At 41.2% G+C, this 20,558-nt stretch overlaps 1 protein-coding gene across 1 annotated transcript in view; it reads left to right on the forward strand.

The window, feature by feature from the left end:
- LOC103179026 (CUB and sushi domain-containing protein 1) overlaps nt 1–20,558 on the forward strand; it is a 1,038,598-nt gene that overhangs the window by 829,570 nt on the left and 188,470 nt on the right. The window contains exons 30-31 of the mRNA XM_042332909.1: nt 456–650; nt 7,073–7,189. Coding sequence (XP_042188843.1) covers nt 456–650; nt 7,073–7,189 — 312 coding nt within the window. The remainder of the gene's footprint in view (nt 1–455; nt 651–7,072; nt 7,190–20,558) is intronic.

The following is a 20,558-nucleotide window of genomic DNA, read 5'->3' on the forward strand; positions in this document are numbered from 1 at the left end:
GCAGAGTTTTGGATGATCTGCAGCTTGTGAAGGGAAGAGTTGGGAAGACCGATGAGGTGGGAGTTTCCGTAAGACTGCAGGCAGGGCATTCTGGAAGAATGAGATCAAGTGGGACTTAAGAGTCTTTCTCAACTGAACCTTTCTGTGATTTGGTTACATTTTATTATGTTATTGTACAACGTCAATTGAATCGTCTCAAAGTTTCTTTCCGGGAAAACAAATCAAATCAAACTTCCTAAAACCTAAAAACGAAAACAGAAGTCGCTGGGAACACTCAGCAGATCAGGCAGCATCTATAGAGAAAGGAATGTGAGTCAACGTTTAAGGTCCACAACCCTTCGTCAGAACTTTTCAGATTTACAGCATCTGCAGTATTTCGCGTTTTGTTCCTAAAACTTGTAATGTTCTTGGCAATTGACGGAGTTATGATGTGTCCTATTATTCCCTTTCTGCAGAAAAACCACGGGAAGCTTGCTTTGACCCCGGCAATATAATGAACGGCACCCGCATCGGCATGGACTTTAAACTTGGTTCCACCGTGACGTACGAGTGTGATACAGGCTATAAGATATCAAACTTTGCTACTATCATGTGCGTGATGGGGAACGAAGGGAAGCCGGTATGGAACAGAGAACTTCCTACCTGCAATGGTAATGTATCAGAGCTATTTGTAATTGTACTGGGCAAAGGTACTGTATCTCAATGCAGAACTATTTGGAGATAACTATTGCAATTGATCAAATCCCCTCCCCCCAAAAAAGTACCTAGTGAATATTTTGATAAGTGAGGGATACATAATGTGATGTATAAGGGTGAATCATGTGACATGCAGAAGGAACTAATGTGACAAGAAGTGAGTAATGCGATGCTCAGAGTTGAGTAATGCAATGTGCAGGGGTGAGTCCCATGATCATTAGCTGTGAGATGTTACCCATGTGAAGGCCATTCTTTAAGTGCGAGTTGCTGTTATTGTTAGGTGAATAATGCATCAGGCTGGGTGAATAATACACCGTGTAAGGGTAAATAATACAACGCCTAGGGGTGCAAAATGTGAAATTTAGCGTTGAAAACTGCAATATTTATCGCAAAAATTGTAATTCAAAAGAAATGACAACAACAATGGTGATGCAGGGAACTTTGGACAGTTTAAGGAAAAAACACGGCAGAGAGATTGGTGTGAGTAAGCATTCTGGGACGCTACCCCGCGTGAAGGGTACTATATAAGTGCAAGTTGTTGCTGTTGGTGTAGATATCTCGAACCAGTAAATAATCAGTGTCTGTTTCATGCCACAGTTTTCCAAGATGTACAAATTATAATCAGTAATGTATCATTAATAATTGTCCATCAGTGGAAAATACAGCAGTGTTTTCATTATCAACAAGTCTGAGTAAAACACTTAAACAAGACAGAGGNAAAAAAAGACAGGGCTGACTATCTCATTCACTCACTGACAGGTTCACAGATTCACTCACTCAGCGACAGACTGACTGAGTGACTGATGCACTTATTCACTCACTCTCTGACAGACTGACTGATTAATTCACTCAATTTCCCACAGATATTGCGACATTAACCTGTACTGTTGATGCTGACAGAGCATCCTTGTGGAGCCCGTCAGAAGCATTCCTATAGAATGCTTTAGGCTTGGAATTCTACCAAGCAATCGTCTGTTGTGTTAATTTTGGCCTTCATATTTGAGATGGTGCAGAATTGTGGAAATGTCATTGATTCAGCCTTAATTTGGAAGATTTGTAATAATTGGGCTTACTTTTTGTCAGATAGGTAAGTGTCTAACACCTGTGGAAATGCAGCACGATGCTTAAATGTATCCAAACCAATCTGAGAGATCCCCATTTGTATGTCACGCACACATGGATATTTCTCTGTAATTGGAATGGAATACACATTCTCTACCTGGAGGAATACTCTCTACTTCACTAATTATGGAAAGTTTTAGGTTGGTGAGAGCAGAGGCTTTGGTACCACAGAGTGTGCATTGTGGTACTGCTGGACTTTAACCAGCTAAAACCACACACCTTGCTATTGCGAGCACAGTTCAACAAGCCTCTCACTGTTTGTCTAGCGAGGACCACCCTACTCGTCAGGGCTTTGACTTTCAGGGTTAACAGGATCCTGGTGGGAAGAATTCCTGCCACCATTAACCGGTCTGGTCCTCCAAGTCCTGTCACCAAGCCAGGTTGGATGGCCGGTCATCAGCTGTGCCCTGGAATACTGTGGATCCACCTGGTTCAGGAACTGGATGGTTGGGACTGCCAATCATTTGGTTGACATGATTATGACATTCTGTTTTCAATTCTGACATTGCAGGACCCAGCTCAGCTCTGAGGAGACCCTGCTTACATCTCAGCCATACCACACTGCATGTAACAAGACTAAATGAATAATTCCCACAATTCTGCATTATCATACGTGTTATGGCAAAATGGTCTACACAGACTAAGACTAGGAGGAATATTGGGCCCAAGAAGTCTAATGTTTGTGTAGCATGTGGGTGGCCTGATGCAGAGGGAGGATGTGTCATTTCTGCCTGCCGGGTCCTTTGTGATGTATATTGGAGACCTTTCAATTTTCACCGATGCCGTTGGTGAGCTGAATAAACTCAAGAAAATCAATTTGTTTGAGTTCTGTATCTGTAATACAGTGGCTGAGTACTGTAAACCTTGGTAAGACAATGTGCAATGAATCTTATTAGAAACAAATTGCACTTATAAAGAACCTTTTGTGTTGGATGATTATTTCAAAGTGCTTTGCAAAGGTCATAGGATGCACCGACTATTGTAGAGAGGAAGGAGAATTTTTTTAAAAAGTTTTAACGAAAGCCTTGCTCAAAGAGAGAGGTTTTTTTTCCGAGGGTTTTGAGTTAAGGGGAGCAGGAGCAAGTCAAAGATATTTAACAGAGATTCAGAGAGTGGGAGCACAGTGGTTGAAGGCTCAGCCACTGATGGTGGACGGAGAGTGTGAGGGAGTGGAGAGGATATGGACAATTACTCGTTTATGTGTCCTCCTCAGAGAATAATATTATGTATCAGCATCAGAAGTCAACACATGGAGAGTAGTGATAGGTAATAGTGTTACTTAAACCAGTGATGGGCAACCAAGTGGTCCATGGGGCTGTCAATAAGTAACCCACCAAACATTTGCACGAGTCTAGATAGTCCATGTTCGATCAGTAGCGTGTTTTCAGTTTTTTTTGATCGAATATGTCTTGATTTATGGCATAAATCGAGGGTGTTTGTTTAGACGAAGTGAAACAAATTGCAAGTGGATTTTCCCAAATTCTGCATAATGTTAAATTTCAAGTTAATGGTCTTAAAATAAAGCCAAGGACCTTGATGTTATAAAATGTGTACTGCATAGTGTAGCACTATTCTGATGCATTCCAATAGATAGTGGTTAGAAACTGCTTGACTTTTGCTTTTGTCTCCCCTTAAAGTGATTACAGCTTCTTATCTGACTCCGAGGCAGCTGTATTGTTCCAAAGCATTTAATAGCAAATGTCCTCCATGGCTTTCAAACTAATTTTATGTTATCATTCATTCAGAAATAATAGAAGGATAGAATTAAAGAAATAGACAGATTAAAACCCTTATTATTTCTTACAGCAACGGCTTGGGACGTCCTCCTGACGTGAAAGGCGTTTTACAAACGTAATTTTGTTGTTGTTGCTGTCGTATTGCAAGGTATTCTTTGAAGGAATAGTGGTATCAGAAACTTGTTGTGGTTTTCAAGGTGAATCAGAAATGCACTCTAGTTCTCGATGTTTTAAAGATCTCTGCATGAATATCCTATTATACCACAAATACAATTCATGTTCATTCAGTGTCCTATTTTAACAAAGGAACTGTAGAAACCACAGGTGGATTTTGGCTTTTTCAAATTTGTGGGGATAGTTGTTGTTTCTTCATAAAAGATTGCATTTGAAGCACTCTCCAATTGGGAGAATTAAAAGCTATTTCAGCAACATTTAAGAAGCTAAACTGTGCAATGCAATTATGTTTGCTTTGTGGAACTTTTCACTCTAAGGGTCTTATCTAATGTTCACACTTGGCTTTAACATTCTTCCATAAAAAGAGATAATGATCTAAGTAGCTTTCTGTAGATCTGCTGAACTGTGTATCTATAAATTTTCCCAGAAGAAACAGTTTTGACAGTTTCCCTTAATGCACCTCAAATACATGTATTGGAGTTTGTCTATCACTAAGTGATAGACAAACTCATTCTGGAGATAGGCGTGTGGATTCCTTTGTGGGTTTCCTGAAATTGCAAGTGCCTTTTTCTGAAATTGGTGAAGATTATTTTAGAGCTCAGAAAGGTATTCCACAGTTGTTTCCTTTATGTGTCCCAATGCACTTCATGACATGAGTACTTACTGAAAGTAGTGTTGTTATATGACTCAAAATGAATGCCTCTCAGAATCTTTTCATACAGCCATTTCATACACATATTCCTCTGTGTATAATCCGAAATTGCAGTGGAAAATTTCGAGCCCTTTGAAGAGATTAGGATTTTGTGAACTCGCTTATCATATGTCAGACCTTGACTTACTTTCTGACTGGGCTGACATTGTTTTCCCCCACAATACGTTGCACTCATCCTGAAAATCAAGAATAACTGACGGTGCATCTGAGAAAGCTAGGAGGCAACAACTGTAGTATTCATCATTCTTGTATCTTTGGCAAACATAATGGCATTTAAGGAGTAAAAAATGAGCTGGGGAACAGAGGTGCTTTCTGTTCATTAAGATTCTGAGAGGCATTCATTTTGAGACATATAATAACACTACTTTCAGTAAGTATTCATGTCATGATGTGCATTGGGGCACAAAAAGGAAACAACTGTGGAATACTTTTCTAAGCTCTAAAATAATGTTCACCCATCTCGGAAACAGGCACTTGCAATTTCATGTCTTTAGCTCCTATTGACGTGTAAACCATTTATTATCTGCAAACACCAGAAATGTTAACTGGGCACTTCAAACCAATGTCAGGACTAATCTGACTCATTTATACTCCTGTTTCAGCTGCAAGCAAAAACATATATCTCCCTTCTTTCCTTACACTCCCTTCCCCCAACAAGGTACTCAATTGTTGGGTAAAAATACGAACAGTGTAGGAATTGAGGAGTCTGTTTGTCCATTACTTAGTGAAAGCTCCAATACATGTATTTGAGGTGCATTAAGGGAAATTGACAAAACTATTTCTTCTGGGAAAATTTACAGTCTCAATCATATCAAACACAAGGATTACTATTTATAAGTACAACAACTTGCAGGTACATAGTGCCATTCACACGGGGTTGCATCTGTAAGTGCCTCTCTTACTTGCTCTTCTTGTTATTCTTCATCTATTTTGGATGTAACATGAAGACACCCAAACTCTGTGGCAGTAACGAGTCATAGGAAAATATTTTAATTGTGCTCAATTGCGCCAAGTGAACAAATGTATTTTCCTGGGTTGAAGTAATTGGAGGGATTTCATTCATACATTCAGACGTTCCCTGCTTTCCCCATTCACCTTCTGAAGATTATCAACTCTGATCTGAAATTTCTTCTATTGTAGTCGGAGAAAATTCAAAAACAACAACAGCAACTTGCATTTATATAGCGCGGTAGCGTCTCAGAGTATTTAACAGCAGCGAGGCTTCAAGCTGAGCTGTGGGGAGAGAGGAGGTGACCATAGGCATGATCGACAGTGAGGGTCTTAAATCCAATCTGAAGACAGACAGAGAGGAGATAAAGTTGAGGGATTGAGGCAGAAAATTCCATAGTTTCAGTGTTTAGTGGCCGAAGGCAAGGCTGCCGATGTTGGAGCAGAGGGGACAAAGCATGTGGAGGAAGCGGAGCCAAATTCACTTTCTCCCCCCAATAAACAACAAGAATTTATATTCATATAGCACCTTGCATTGCTGACTGGATCCCTAGCAGGGAAATGGCCCAAAGTGTGGGCAAATAAATCTTAAAGGCAATGTTTCCAGTTTACATGCAAGAAAGCGATGGAATTCCTATCAGAAATGCTGTTACATAGGAATTTCCTGACAATCTCACACACTTGCAGTCCATCAGTCTCCTGAGAGCTATGTGGATGGAATAACTTCCAGTTGACACTGGGAAAGCTTATTACCTGGCATGCCCGAATAAAATTAGAATGAAAGTCGTTCACAAGTAAGCAAGCACTCTACGTTAAAAACATGAGCTTCTTGTCAGCCATCAGAACAGAGCCGAGGGGGATGCAAATCGTAGGTTGCCCTGAATCAAAGCAAATCCATGCAAGAGCCATCCACAAAGAAGAAAAGTGACAGCGATGAGAGAATCATTGAGGTTCTAAAGGTGAAACAAGTATTCCACAACTAGGGGAAGTCATAAACAGACAGATTAGTGTTTCTGCCTCTCAGTCACAGCTTTGACCCCCAACTCTCAGGAATGTGACTGTGTTGTGGAAAGAAAGTGAGAATTCAACCTCCTATTTTCATTTGTAATGCAGGATTTTTGCCCTGGTATAATGATGCTTCAATATGAATAAAGTGTAAAAATACTTAATATATTATTGGTATAATAACAAAAGATGAGCTAATCGGCTTTGTATGTGAGCAGCTTGTATTGCTTACAAAAATAGTCAGTAGACTTGAGAGTAATTACAGGAAGAATGTGAAAAGGCACTTCAAAATACGATTTTTCTTTCTTTCTTTCTTTCTTTCTTTCTTTCTTTCTTTCTTTCTTTCTTTCTTTCTTTCTTTCTTTCTTTCTTTCTTTCTTTCTTTCTTTCTTTCTTTCTTTCTTTCGTTCTTTGAGTCTCTATTGATTTAAAGTATATTGACAAATATTTGCACTCAGCTGAAGGTAACTGTATATCTAAGCTTATCATGTTCCTTAGCATTGCCCCACAGGCGACAGCTAACTGGAATAATCATATGGCATAGACCTAGTGAAGCACTGAGGTTTGATATACAACACTGTTTTAATTACCTTGATGATGTATGAAGTATTTTTCTCCTCAGTTTTGTGTCATGTCTCCTCTATATTGATTGGCCATGTTGATTTTTTTTCCCTTTCAGCTCCATGTGGAGGTCAGTACACTGGAACTCAAGGAGTGGTTCTGTCACCTAATTACCCACACAACTATACCACTGGCCAGACATGTTTGTACTCCATCACTGTGCCCAAAGAGTTTGGTAAGTTAGTGAATGGATATTTCAATGAATAACAATTAACTTTTATTTTTTAAAAAAAAGGTAATATTTTACTGAGTAAAAATATTCTAAATACTATTGGAAAAGAGAAGGGAGTTGCTCCCGGTGAAGTGACCAACAATCCCTCAAACAAAATCAATCATTCACTTCATAGCTTGTCTGTGGTTAATTGTTGCTTGCAAATTGGATGGTGCGTTCTCCTTCAAACAGTTACCACACTACAGTAAATCCTGTGAAGTGCTTTGAGATGTCCTCCTGACGAGAAAAGTGCTATATCAAATTTTAGGATAATTATTATTACTACGAATAATAAAATATCCCGCTGAATGTGAATATTTGTGACATTTGATAATAGATTAGATGTGCTATCCTTGTTTCTGTCTCTATTGCTGTAACATAGATTAACATATCAACATATGTATTGACATATTTGCACTCACCTGAAGCTGATTAAATAATAATAATAATAATAATAATAATCCTTGCATTTGATATAGCGCTTTTCACGTTGGGAGGACGACCCAAAGCGTTTCACAGAACACACTGTAAAGTGAATTGACTGTATATTTGTGGGCGAACGCGGCAGCCAATTGCGCACAGCAATGTCCCACAAACAGTCGTAGATTGAAAATGACCAATTTATTATTGTTTTGGGTTTTGGAGGGATTATTATTAGGCGTGTGGAGTAAGGAAACTTGCCCAAGGTTTCGCCCTGCCTGGAATTGAATTCAGGTCTCTCGCTTGCAAAGCGAGTGCTCTAACCACTGAGCTACAGGACTCCGAGCTTACTTATCTCAGCTTATTTTTTTTTGGAGGGTGTGGTGGGAGGTCAGCCGGGTGAAACATGAAAATCATCACCCTGCTTAAGAGTATCCAAACCAAGCTGTGATTTACATGCATCCCATGGTATGCACATTCTCTCCTTAGAGGGACACATCCTGCTTACCTAATTCCGGAATGTATTAGGCACAGGTTGCAAGAGCCAAGGCTTGGGAACCCCAGAGTGTGCATTGGGGTACTGCTGGAGGCTAACCAGCTAAAACCGTATAGCTTGCCATTGATATTGCTTGTCCAGCTAGGATCTACCTGTTAGGATTTGGCTTGCATGGTTAACAGGAGCTGAGTGGGATGACTCCCTGCCTCCAGCGACCTGTCTACCCTTCCAGGTCCTGCCGATGAGCCAGGCTGGCTGTGCTGTCATCAACAGTGCCCTGGAGTACTGTGGACCCGCCTGGCTCAGAAACCAGACTACCGAGACCACCACAGAGGGCTGGCTCGATTCCGACATTCCGTTGCCAGGCATGTCACCTTGGAGCCAGTTCAGCTCCAAGGAGACTCTGCTTGCCTCCCCTGCCCACTGCCCATTTCCTCATCTCCCACCAAGCTCAGACCCCCCAATCTGTCTACATAAAGCACTTTGAGTCATTTTCGAATGTGAAAGGTAAACTTACCTCCTCGATTTTGAAATAGAAGCTATATTCCCTGCCAAGTGTCCAAAACCCTTAAAAACAGGCCTTGCAAGCAAGACACCTGGGTTCATTTCCAGACAGGACGAAACCTTGGGCAAGTTTCCTTCTCCACACACCTAATAATAATCCCTCCAAAACAAAGAAACAATAACAAATTGGTCATTTTCAATCCACGACTGTTTGTGCGACACTGCTGTTGGCTGCCGCGTTTCGCCCACAAATATAAAGTCAATACACTTTACAGCATATTTTGTGAAGCGCTTTGAGACGTCTAGAAAATGTGAAAAGCGCTATATCAAATACAAGGATTATTATTATTAATAAGAAAAAATAAATACCTCAAATAATTCAGATTGACAGCACAAGAAAACAAGAATATTCAGCCAGGAAGTTAAATGGAGAGGACATCTCATCAGTCAAATTCAATAATGCTTCAAGAGTTCCATTAGATACAAGTTAGAACAGCCTTCATGATTAGAATAACACACTGCTGGATTTGATTTTCCAATGTGTCAGATTCCTGTTGCCTGGATTCTGTTGAAGACCATTGATGTCCTCAAATGTGTGTGATTAGTGTAGTGTAACTTTAACCTTGGCTAAGTGAAAAGATAGTCGAGTACTTCAGCCCAAAGTGAAGACAGACCTGATAGGAAAGTCACAGGGGTGAGTGACGGCTTGCGGCAGGCTGGAGGACAGCAAACTAAAAGACTCTTGACTGTTCCTCTGAACCCACTTTTTCAAATGATGTTAAGCATAACTACTGAAATGACCTGAAGAATGTTTATCTTTGCCCCCACCCCGCTTTTCTCCATTTCCATTGATACCTTTAACTTCTCAAGTCCAGTAATTATTACTCTTTAAATATGTATCTAGTTTCCTCTTGAAAACAACAACTTGCATTTCTAGTGAGGGGTTTGAAGCTTTTTCAGTCACTAAATCTATTGATAGACAGCAAGCACGCACATGGAAAACAATCGTCTTCAGGAGGTCGCACAGTGCCTTTGGTGATACACACCTAAAGAGGAAAATCCCATTAAACATTGGTATCACCAAAAGTGATGTGCACAATGCTGAACGGAATTTTTATCCCCGGATAGGAAACGTAAATATTCGAATTGAGCATTGTCAGACTTCAAGTGCTAGCATCAAAAAGGATTTTTGCCCCCATAAAGCTTTATTGTTGTAAAGAAACTTTTACTGTAAAGAATATATTGTAAAGCACTCTGAGATACCACTCCACGCAAGGGGCCCTATTAAAATAGAAATTGTTATTGGAAACACAGTAGGAATGAAATACTTTCTTCATTACCACGATAAGCGCATTATCAAACATGTGTCTTCACTACACTGAGGTAATGCAGCTTCCTTGTAAGTCCATTGATTTATAGTTATTTCAATCCAGCGGGTCAACCTATTTAAAAGCTTAAACAGTGGCCCACAGTTCCAGAGCTCAGCACTTCGACCTTGGAATTCACTTTGTGTTTGTCAGTCTCCTTAAGCAAAACTCCCCTCTCCTTCATTCCAATTTAGCTAATTGTTTCCATTAAACAATTTATAAATTATGCTATCTTGTAGAAGTTAAGTGTCAATTTAAATTGTTTTGTGGTGAATCTGAATTTTTTTTGGCTTGCTGCTTGGAAGATTTATAAAGCTTACAGGGAGAAAGGAGAGGGTGACTATTGAGCGAAATACATTCTGTACAGAAAAGTTAATAAAGAGATTAGGGAACCCAAGAGAAAACTGGAAAGGGACATTACAGCAAAAATAATACTCCTTGCATTTAATATAGTTCCTTATCACGACTTTGAGACGTCTCAAAGTGCTTCACAGAATATACTGCAAAGTGAACTGACTGCACATTTTGTGGGCGAAATGCAAAACATAACCCCTTCTAAAAAAATTCTTTCAATATTATAATAGTAAGTGGGTAGTCAGGGAATATGTTTAAAAATTTAAGGGATTCAAATGAGGTTGAGAAAGAGAATGAACAAGAGATAGCAAAAATATAAAATGACTACTTCCTGCCTCACCAGTGTCCCACAACCAGTCGTGGATTGAGTGATCAAATTATTTTATTTTTCTAAGGGTGTATTACCCCCGGAAATCGATCTGCTAATCTTCCTGGTATAAAGGAGACTGAGATTCTGGATAGGCTTAAAACTAACAAATGCTGGGATGGTTGAACTGCACCTCAGGGTGCAGGAGATTTGTCCAGCACTGACAGACATTAAGAGTGAGTCAATCAGACTGGGAGGTTCCAATAGACTGGAAGATAGCAGAAGCGATTCCCATATTCAAAAAGGGTGACAAAACTAAACCTGGTAACCACAGACCCATAAATCTGTCTTCATTAATAGGAAAAATTATGGAATCAATGATTAGAAAGGAAGTGGAAGATTATCTCTAAGAAATAGTCTAAGAATTGACAGCTGCCATGTATTCAGAAAGGGTAGGTTTTGTCTGACCAATCTCATAGACTTTTTTGAGGAGGCGACAGCCCAAATCGACTGTGGGAAGCCATATGATGCAGTACATCTAGACTTTTGGCAAACAAGTTTTTGTCAAAGTACCGCATGAAAGACTTCTTCACAAACTGTTGTCACTGGGTATCAACTGCAAGACATGGATGTGGATTCATTATTGGCTGAAGGTCTTTGTTCAGGGACCTAAGTCAAAATGGTGAGAGGTACTAAGCATGGTGCCTCAGGGATCTGTACTGAGACATCTTCTGTTCTTTGGATATATTAATGACTTTGATTCACAGACCTTGTGTAAGATTAAATTTGCAGATGACAGCATATTGGTGGGAATTGTGGAATCAGAGGAGGCAGTAAAGGTCCTACAAAGAGAGTTTGGTAGGGAATGCACATGGGCCAGTAACTGGCAGAGGAAGTTCTCTTTGACCGTGCCTTCAGCTCCCCTCTCGACTCTCTTCCTCCTCCTCGCTCCCTCCCTTCCCTCCCCTCACCCTGACCATTTCCCCCCTCCTCTCTCCCTCCCTTCCCTCCCCTCACCCTGACCATTTCCCCCCTGCTCGGGTCATGACCCAACTGTGCAGCGCCTTGGGACGTCCTCCTGACGTGAAAGGCGCTCTATAAGTGGAATCTTGTTGTTGTTGTTGTTGTTGAAACTGATAAATGCAAGCTACTACAAAGTAGGTTGTTAAGTTCTGTAGCTCAGTGATTAAAGCACTCGCCTTGCAAGCAAGAGACCTGGGTTTGATTCCTGGCAGGGCGAAACCTTGGGCATGTTTCCGTACTCCACTCACCTGATAATAATCTCTCAAGAAAAATAAACAATAATAATTTGGTCAATCAATCCACGACTGCTTATAGGACGTGGATGTGCTTAATTGGCTGTCACATTTCGCCCACAAATATTTCAGTCAATTCACTTTACAGTATAATTTGTGAAGCGCTTTGAGACATCTAGAAGACGTGAAAAGCACTATATCAAATGCAAGGATTATTGTTATTATTATTATTACATATAGGATCCAAGAATAGTAGTACAAGTAGTCCATGAAAAGGACTGAAGGCTCCAAGGGGGAACCTAATAGAGATTTTGGGTGGTAGTTAACTCGTCGCTAACTTATGTCAAAATAATATGTGACAGCAATAAACAGAGCAAACAAGATGCCGGGCTATATTGCTAAATCAGTTGAGGTTAGATCTCCACACCTCAACAACAACAACAAAATTACATTTATAGAGCGCCTTTCACGTCGGGAGGACATCCCAAAGCACCCAAACCTCATTCTCAGGCTGTACAGTGCTCTGGTCAGACCTCACCTTGAATATTGTATACAGTCGCAGCGACACAAGGGGGGTTGTTACGGATGCCAGAGGCAGAGGAGAGCAATGAGGATGATCTCCAGCGTTAGAGGAATGAGCTATGAGCAATAACTTGACAAGCTAGGGCTGCAAATTTGGATTGCAGAAGACAACTCAGAGGGGACCTCATAGACTTTTGCATTTTAAATGGGATTGAAAAGCAAACCCATACCATTGCTTTCAGATGTATTAAGACAGTAGAACAGAAGACATAGATTTCACAGTGCTCCGAGATGCTATCCTTGTGAAGGGTACTATATAAATTCAAGTTCTTGTTATTCACTGTAATCCGAATAAGGAAAATTTTGAATTAAACAGTGTAAAACATAGATTATGTGTTTCTTTAACAGATATTGATTTTAACATTACTTTTATTTAATTTAAAAAAATAATTTAATGAAATTGCACTGAGACTTTTTTAAAAATGGTGCTTGCTAACATTTATTGGAAACAAGTGAGCATAAGATAGTGATTGCACAAACAAGCTGTACGGTTTTAGCTGTAAAACTCCAGGAATACCACAACGCACATCTCGAGATCCCCATTACGTGACTCTCACAACAATATGTTCAATAGTTTCCAAGGTGCGCCCTTTTGTCCTGGATAATCCTGGAGGCGAAGAACAACCCCAGGCTACTGTTTTCCACCACAACCCGACTCCTCCGTCCCCCCCGCCACCCCGCGCAGGTCATCTCCTCCAACCTTCACTGCGAGGAGATGCTGGATTTCCTTGAATCCAAGATCAAGGGAATCCGCTCCGCGGTCACTTCCCCTCCAACTTCCACCCACCACCCACCCCTTCCCTCCCACACTCCGACTCCTACCCATCCTCCCCTACACACCTTCGTACCCGTTTCCCCACCCTCTGTCACTGAACTCATCCTATCCCTAAAACCAACCACCTGCTCCCTTGACCCCATCCCCACTCCACTCCTTATCTCCCAGCTCCACTTTCTTGCCATCACTGACATCATCAACCTGTCCCTCTCCTCTGGCTCTGTCCCCATTCCATTAAAAACTGCCATCATCAAGCCCACCCTGAAAAAACCCTCCCTTGATGCGTCGCAGCTATCAAGCTACCGGCCCATCTCCAACCTCCCCTTTCTCTCCAAGGTCTTGGAAAGAGTTGTCGCCTCCCAACTGCGCTCTTTCCTTTCCACCCATTCTCTTTTTGAACCCCTTCAGTCAGGTTTGCGTGCTGCCCATAGCACAGAAACTGCCCTGGTCAAGGTCACCAATGATATCCTGACCATCTGTGACCAGGGCTCCCTCTGTCTCCTCGTCCTCCTCGACCTATCGGCAGCAATCGATACGGTCGACCACGCTATCCTACTCCACCGCTTGTCCTCCCGCCTCAACCTTCAAGGCACTGTCCTTGAATGGTTTAGGTCGTACCTTTCTCACCGTCTTCACTTTGTCTCGACGAATGGCTTCTCCTCCACCCCCCGTACTGTCTCATGTGGTGTCCCTCAGGGCTCTGTCCTCGGTCCCCTCCTCTTCACCCTCTATATGCTCCCCCTCGGTGACATCATCCGCAGACATGGGGTTAACTTCCACATGTATGCGGATGACACCCAACTCTACCTTTCCTCCTCTACTCTCAACTCCACGACCACCGATGTCCTGACAGCCTGCCTGTCCGACATCGAGTCCTGGACGAGAGACAACTTTCTTCAGCTCAACGTGCGAAAAACCGAGGCCCTCCTGATTGGCTCACGTCAGCGCCTCCGCACCTCAGGCGCTGACACCATCAGCATCCAAGGCTGCACTCTCCACCTCTCAAAGCCAGTCAGAAACCTCGGCGTTTTGTTCGACCCTGAGCTGTCCTTTCTCCCTCACATCCGCACCACAACTGGCACCGCCTTCCATCACCTCCGGAACATCGCCAGACTACGGAATTACCTCACCCCTCACGCTGCTGAAACCCTGGTTCACGCCTTTGTCACCTCAAGGCTGGACTACAGGAACTCTCTCCTCGCCGGCCTTCCCGCCACCTCCCTCCACAAGCTGCAGGTCATTCAGAACTCTGCAGCTCGTGTACTGTCCCGCACCAGGCTACGGGACCACATCACTCCCACCCTCGCTCGCCTCCACTGGCTCCCCATCCCCCAGAGGATTGATTTCAAGATCCTCATCCTCACCTACAAGGCCATTCACGGCCTTGCTCCCTCCTACCTCTCCGACCTACTATCCCCCTACCTACCTGCCCGTACCCACCGTTCCTCTGGCTCCGGTCTGCTCCACGTCCCCCGCCCCAATCGCCCTACCATTGGTGGTCGGGCCTTCAGCCTCTCAGCCCCGAGGCTCTGGAACTCCATCCCCCAGTGCCTTCGCCGCTTCCTCCCTTTCCTCCCTCAAGGCCGGTCTCAAAACCTTTCTCTTTGACCGTGCCTTCAGCTCCCCTCTCGACTCTCTTCCCCCTCCTCGCTCCCTCCCTTCCCTCCCCTCACCCTGACCATTTCCCCCCTCTTCGCTCCCTCCCTTCCCTCCCCTCACCCTGACCATTTCCCCCCTGCTCGGGTCATGACCCAACTGTGCAGCGCCTTGGGACGTCCTCCTGACGTGAAAGGCGCTTTATAAATGGAATCTTGTTGTTGTTTTTGTTGTTGTTTTGTGGAGTGAGTCGCATTCTATTCCAGACTCAGAGAAATTTCCACTCAAACCAGGAACTCTTAGTTGTTTGATTTTCGTATTCTGAAGTGTGGAGGATTCCCATGCATGTCACATAGTTGCTGGACCAAAGAAAAGGGTTATAAACTCAGGATTGAGGAGATAAGTAGATTTAGAGGATTTCTTTTTTCACACAATACGATTTGAAAACAAGCATTGATTTTCTCACAAGTGGGGTAATGAAGCCAAGACCATAACAACATTTAAAAGAGAATTGGATAGATATTTGAAGAGGAACCAAATGAAAGGGCACCGGGAAAGATCAGGGAATTAGGAGTTTGAGTTTCACGCTCCAGAGCGGAAATTAAGAGTATCAAAATCTCAATGAACCGAATTGCAATATTTGCTTCAAAACTGTAATATGTGTAATTCTCTGAGCGCTGAATTCTTTCAATTGAGAGGAATGTGTAAAGTTTCTTTTTTAAAAAGAAATTTTGTAGTTTGATAATGTTCAAGGCAACAGAGAGTACATTTGTAATTCGTCTTATTTTTGTGTGGAGTCATGTAGCTCAGTGAGAGCATAGGTTCAGTTCCCAGCAGGGATAAATTTTGTGCAAGTTTCCTTACTCCACACACCTCTGTTTACCTAGCAGTAAGTAGGAACCTGGTTGTTAGGCGATTGCTTTTCAGGGGTTTCCTTCAAAAAAATTTAAAAAATTGGTAACTTCAATCCACGAATGTTTGTGGAACACTGCTGTGTGCAATGGTTTATATCTCTGGCAAGCATGTTTGGATTTGCTTTTTGACTTTAGCCCTGTAAATCTATCCTGTAAATGCAGGAGGCATTTATAATAATAATAACATGAACAAGCTGTTTTTGCCTCAAATTCTGTTATGATTATTATTTAGCATATTTTCAACATAGTTTTTTCTAACATTAGGCGAATATGATGCAGGCACAGGACATTAGCTTCCTGAGTTACAAGGTGATAGTTCACTCAAGCTTTGATGATGAAGTCATAAGCAAAATAAATTGTAAGAATGAATCACTGCTCTGCCTCTTTATTCTTCTTTAACAACCCAGTATGTATTTATTTTAATAAAAATGCAGCCTTTTTTTGCCACAAATAAACAGGCACCACAATTATCTCATCTTTTACAAGGTTGATGATGGGTATAAAAGGATAATTAAAATAACAATGACATAGAATTTGAAAATAGCTAGTTGAATAGAATTGATAACATAGCATTCAGAGTAGTTTGAGTCAGCTTTTCTATTTTCACTGTCCTTTATTTTCAGTTTTTTTTTGTTTGCTTACAAAATACACAGTGATTGCACTTCACAGTGAAATCCTGTGAAGCATTTGGAGACATATCAATGACATGAAATGCACTGTGTCAAATGGAAGGATTATATAATAATAATAATCCTTGCATTTGATGTAGAACTTTATTGTGTGGTTGAGATGTCTCAATGCACTTCACAGAATAGACTCTAAAGTGGATGGACTATATATTTTGTGGGCAAAGCTTAGTTCTTAATGGGATCTTTTGTAAGAAGTCCTGTTAGAATTTTCTTTGACCCACCTGAAGTCCACACTGGAACATGGTATTTCACTCATCATCATCGGGTCCTCATGATGTACTTAATTGGAAAAAGTCCGCATTTGCATGACTCAAACTTGTTACACTGTTGGGAAATACTAGCAATGAAAGACACTACAGACAACTGGGGGAAAGAGCAGGGGAATAAGATAAGAGTAGATATCTCCAATGAGAGAGCTGGTACCAACACAGACACAATTGGCTGAATGGTCTCCTTCCATGCTATGAACTCTCTTTAATGGATGTAAAGATAATGGATGCCAGTGAATTACAGGAAAGTAATCCAGTTAATGGGTTCAGGTAATGCTGTACAGTACAAGAACAGGGTCTTATGAACCGTGGATTGGATTGTGGCCAGAAATTTACAGAAAGCAGGCAGTCAGTGTTGCCATTTATAATCTTCACAAGACTGTTTTCCCTCATCTTTTTCCTTTGCTGCCTTGAAACGGCATTTCCATTTCTGTTGCTGTTTGAAGATGATTTAGGACTTAATGAATTATGGAATTTCTGGTGCAGGGACCAGTAGCAATATTACATTTCTGACCTAGGTCCTGAAGATGTATTGGATTTGTGATGTGGCCAGACGGAGCGTAGATTGAGTTTGTAGCATGGTATTACCGCCTTAGGTTTGATATGGGTTTGGATATATTATGCAGAGCATTCTTTAGACCAAAATTTCACCCTACAAGTTTAGCCTGTAAATTTTTGCCTTAAAATTGTAGGTTGCACTAAATTATCAAAACAAATCTTAAATTCAAGCTTAATTTGGAAGCTGTTTTTCCCCCTTAGTTCTTGTAAAAGAAACCTCTCTCAAATTAAAACAGAAATTTTAAGATTTTTCTGTAATTTTGCAAATTTTAATAGAAAACAGTCTTCAGGTCAGGAATAGCTTGAATTTCTATGACTCTTGATGGCAAGTGAGAGCGATGAAATGGTGCACTGATGGTGAAAGTCCACATGAGTTATGGATAATTTTTATATTAGACTTGAAATGTGCTTTATTCATACCACAATAAGCAGCATTTATAGCTTCACAGTATACACTGTAAAGTGGATTGACAGTGTATTAGTAGCAGCAAATGCACAGTCAATCCACTTTACGTTATATTCTGTGAAGCATTTTGGGACGTCTCAATGATGTGATAAGGTACTATATGAACATAAGAACATACGAATTGGGAGCAGGAGTAGGCCATTCGGTCCCTCGAGTCTGCCTCGCCATTCAATAAGATCATGGCTGATCTATTCTAACTCCACCTCCCTGCTTTATCCCCATATCCCTTAATCCCTTTATCCTCAAGAAATCTATCAATCTCATTCTTGAATATGTTCAAGGACTGAGCATCTACAGCCCTTTGGGGTAGAGATTTCCATAAATTCACTACCCTCTGAGTGAAGAAGTTTTGCCTCAACTCAGTGCGAAAGGGCTTACCCCTAATTTTAAGACTGTGATCCCTGGTTATAGGTTCTCCAACCAAGGGAAAAAGTCTCCCACTATCTATTCTGTCATGCCCCTTAATAATCTTATAGGTTTCTATAAGATTACCTCACATTCTTCTATATTCTAGAGAATATAGGCCTAAATTGTTCAACCTCTCCTCATAACCCATCCCCCTCATCCCTGGTTCCAACCTAGTGAATCTATGTTGTGTCCCCTCCAAGGCGAGTAAATCCTTTCTTAAATAAGGAGACCAAAACTGCACACAATACTCTAGGTGCGGTCTCACCAGGGTCCTAAACAGTTGCAGCAAGACTTCTCTACTCTTATATTCTAACCCTTTTGTAACAAATGCCAACATACTGTTAGCCTTCCAATTGCTTGCTGTACCTGCAAACTAACTTTTTGTGACTGGTGTACAAGGACACCCAAGTCCCTCTGAACGCTAACACTATCTAGTCTCTCCCTTCTAAAAAATAATCTGCTCTATTGTTTTTGCCACCGAGGTAGATGACTTCCCACTTCCCTACATTACACTTCATCTGCCACCTATTTTCCCACTCACCTAGCCTATCTATCTCGTTGCATTTTTTTAATGTCATCCTCAGTGTTTACTCTCCCTCTAGTTTTGTGTCATCCTCGAATTTGGATATATTAAGTTCGATGTCCTCATCTAGATCGTTGATGTAGATTGTAAATAGTTGAGGCCCAAGCACTGATCCTTGTGGCACTCCACTAGTCACATCCCGCCAATCTGAGAAGGATCCGTTTATCCCTACTCTTTGTTTTCTTCCCGTTAGCCATTCTTCAATCCATGCTAATATATTTCCCTTAATTCCATGGGCCCTAATCTTGTGGATCAATCTTATCGAATGCCTTTTGGAAATCTAAATATATTACATCCACTGATTCCCCCCTATCTAATCTACTTGATATGTCCTCAAAAAAATCTAAAAGGTTTGCTAAGCATGACTTCCCTTTTGTAAAGCCATGTTGACTCTGTCTAATCATATTGTGATCCTCTAAGTATCCCACTACGACATCCTTAATTAAGGATTCTAGAATTTTCCCTGCCACTTATGTTAGGCTGACTGGTCTATAGTTCCCCATCTTTTCTCTCCCACCCTTCTTAAATAGTGGTGTGAAGTTTGCAATCTTCCAATCAATGGGAACCGTTTCAGAATCCAAAGAATTTTGGAAGATCAGGCACAAGGCCTCCACTATCTCATGAGCTACCTCTTTAAAACCCTAGGGTGCAAACCATCAGGTCCAGGGGACTTGTCACTTTTTAATGCCAACAATTTCCCGAGCACCAATTCTTTGCTAATGTAAATTTCCCTAAGTTGCTCCCTATCATTAGCCCATTGGTTCATCTCTATTTCTGGTAAACGTCTTGTGTCTTCTAACGTGAAGACAGAAGCGAAGTATTTATTTGGGAACTCTGCCATATCCTTATCCCCCATTATAATTCCTCTTATCTCTGCTTGAAATGGACACATATTTACTTTTGCTAGCCTCTTCCTCTTAATGTATTTATAAAAACTCTTACAATCTGTCTTAATGTTCCTAGCTAGCTTGCCCTCATAATCCATTTTCTCACTCTTAATGAGCTTTTTGGTTTTCTTTGTTGATCCCTAAAACACTCCCAGTCCTCAGGTTTGCTACTCTTTTTGGCAGTTTTATAGGCCTTTTCTTTTAGTTTTATACTTTCTCTAACTGCTCTAGTTAGCCACGGATGAACTGCTTTCCCTGTGATACTCTTATTCCTCAAGGGAATATGTGACCGCTGAGAATTATGCACTACATCTTTAAACGTTTGTCATTGTTGGCCTATTGTAATATTCATTAATCTGATTCCCCAGTCTATTTTAGCTAATTCTTCCCTCATACCTGCAAAGTTAGCTTTATTTACATTTAAGCCCCTTGTTTCGGATTTGACTACATTGCTCTCTTAGTATTAAATTCTATCATGTTATGAAATGCAAGGATTCTTATTATTTAAAAAAAAATCTCTGCTATTTAAGTCCTAATGATGTCAATGCAGGGTTACTAATATGCTTGATGTAAATTCATGTACAAAAATATGTTTATTTACTGAGAAAGCATATTTATTTCAATGACAGATGAAGTCTTTCGATAATGTTTGTAAAGTGTTATTTCTTTGTTATTTATGAATTTCTTACGTTTCTTGTCAGAATTTTCATTTGTTTGTTTTTGTTGCGTTTAATTTTCTCTTCCGAACTTTTCTCCTCTAATTTCCTGCCTCTGTTGCTTTCTCTCCAATATGCGGTCGTGTGCCTGGGCCACTTAAGTGGACAGTTGCACTGGAGTTTGCCAGTGTAGAGCACACGGATTGCTTCCCAGAGTGGGGTCAGCCAAGGCTGGAGGCGTCAATC

The sequence above is a fragment of the Callorhinchus milii genome, unplaced genomic scaffold (genome assembly GCF_018977255.1).
Source record: "Callorhinchus milii isolate IMCB2004 unplaced genomic scaffold, IMCB_Cmil_1.0 Scaffold3, whole genome shotgun sequence".
Taxonomy (NCBI): domain Eukaryota; kingdom Metazoa; phylum Chordata; class Chondrichthyes; order Chimaeriformes; family Callorhinchidae; genus Callorhinchus; species Callorhinchus milii.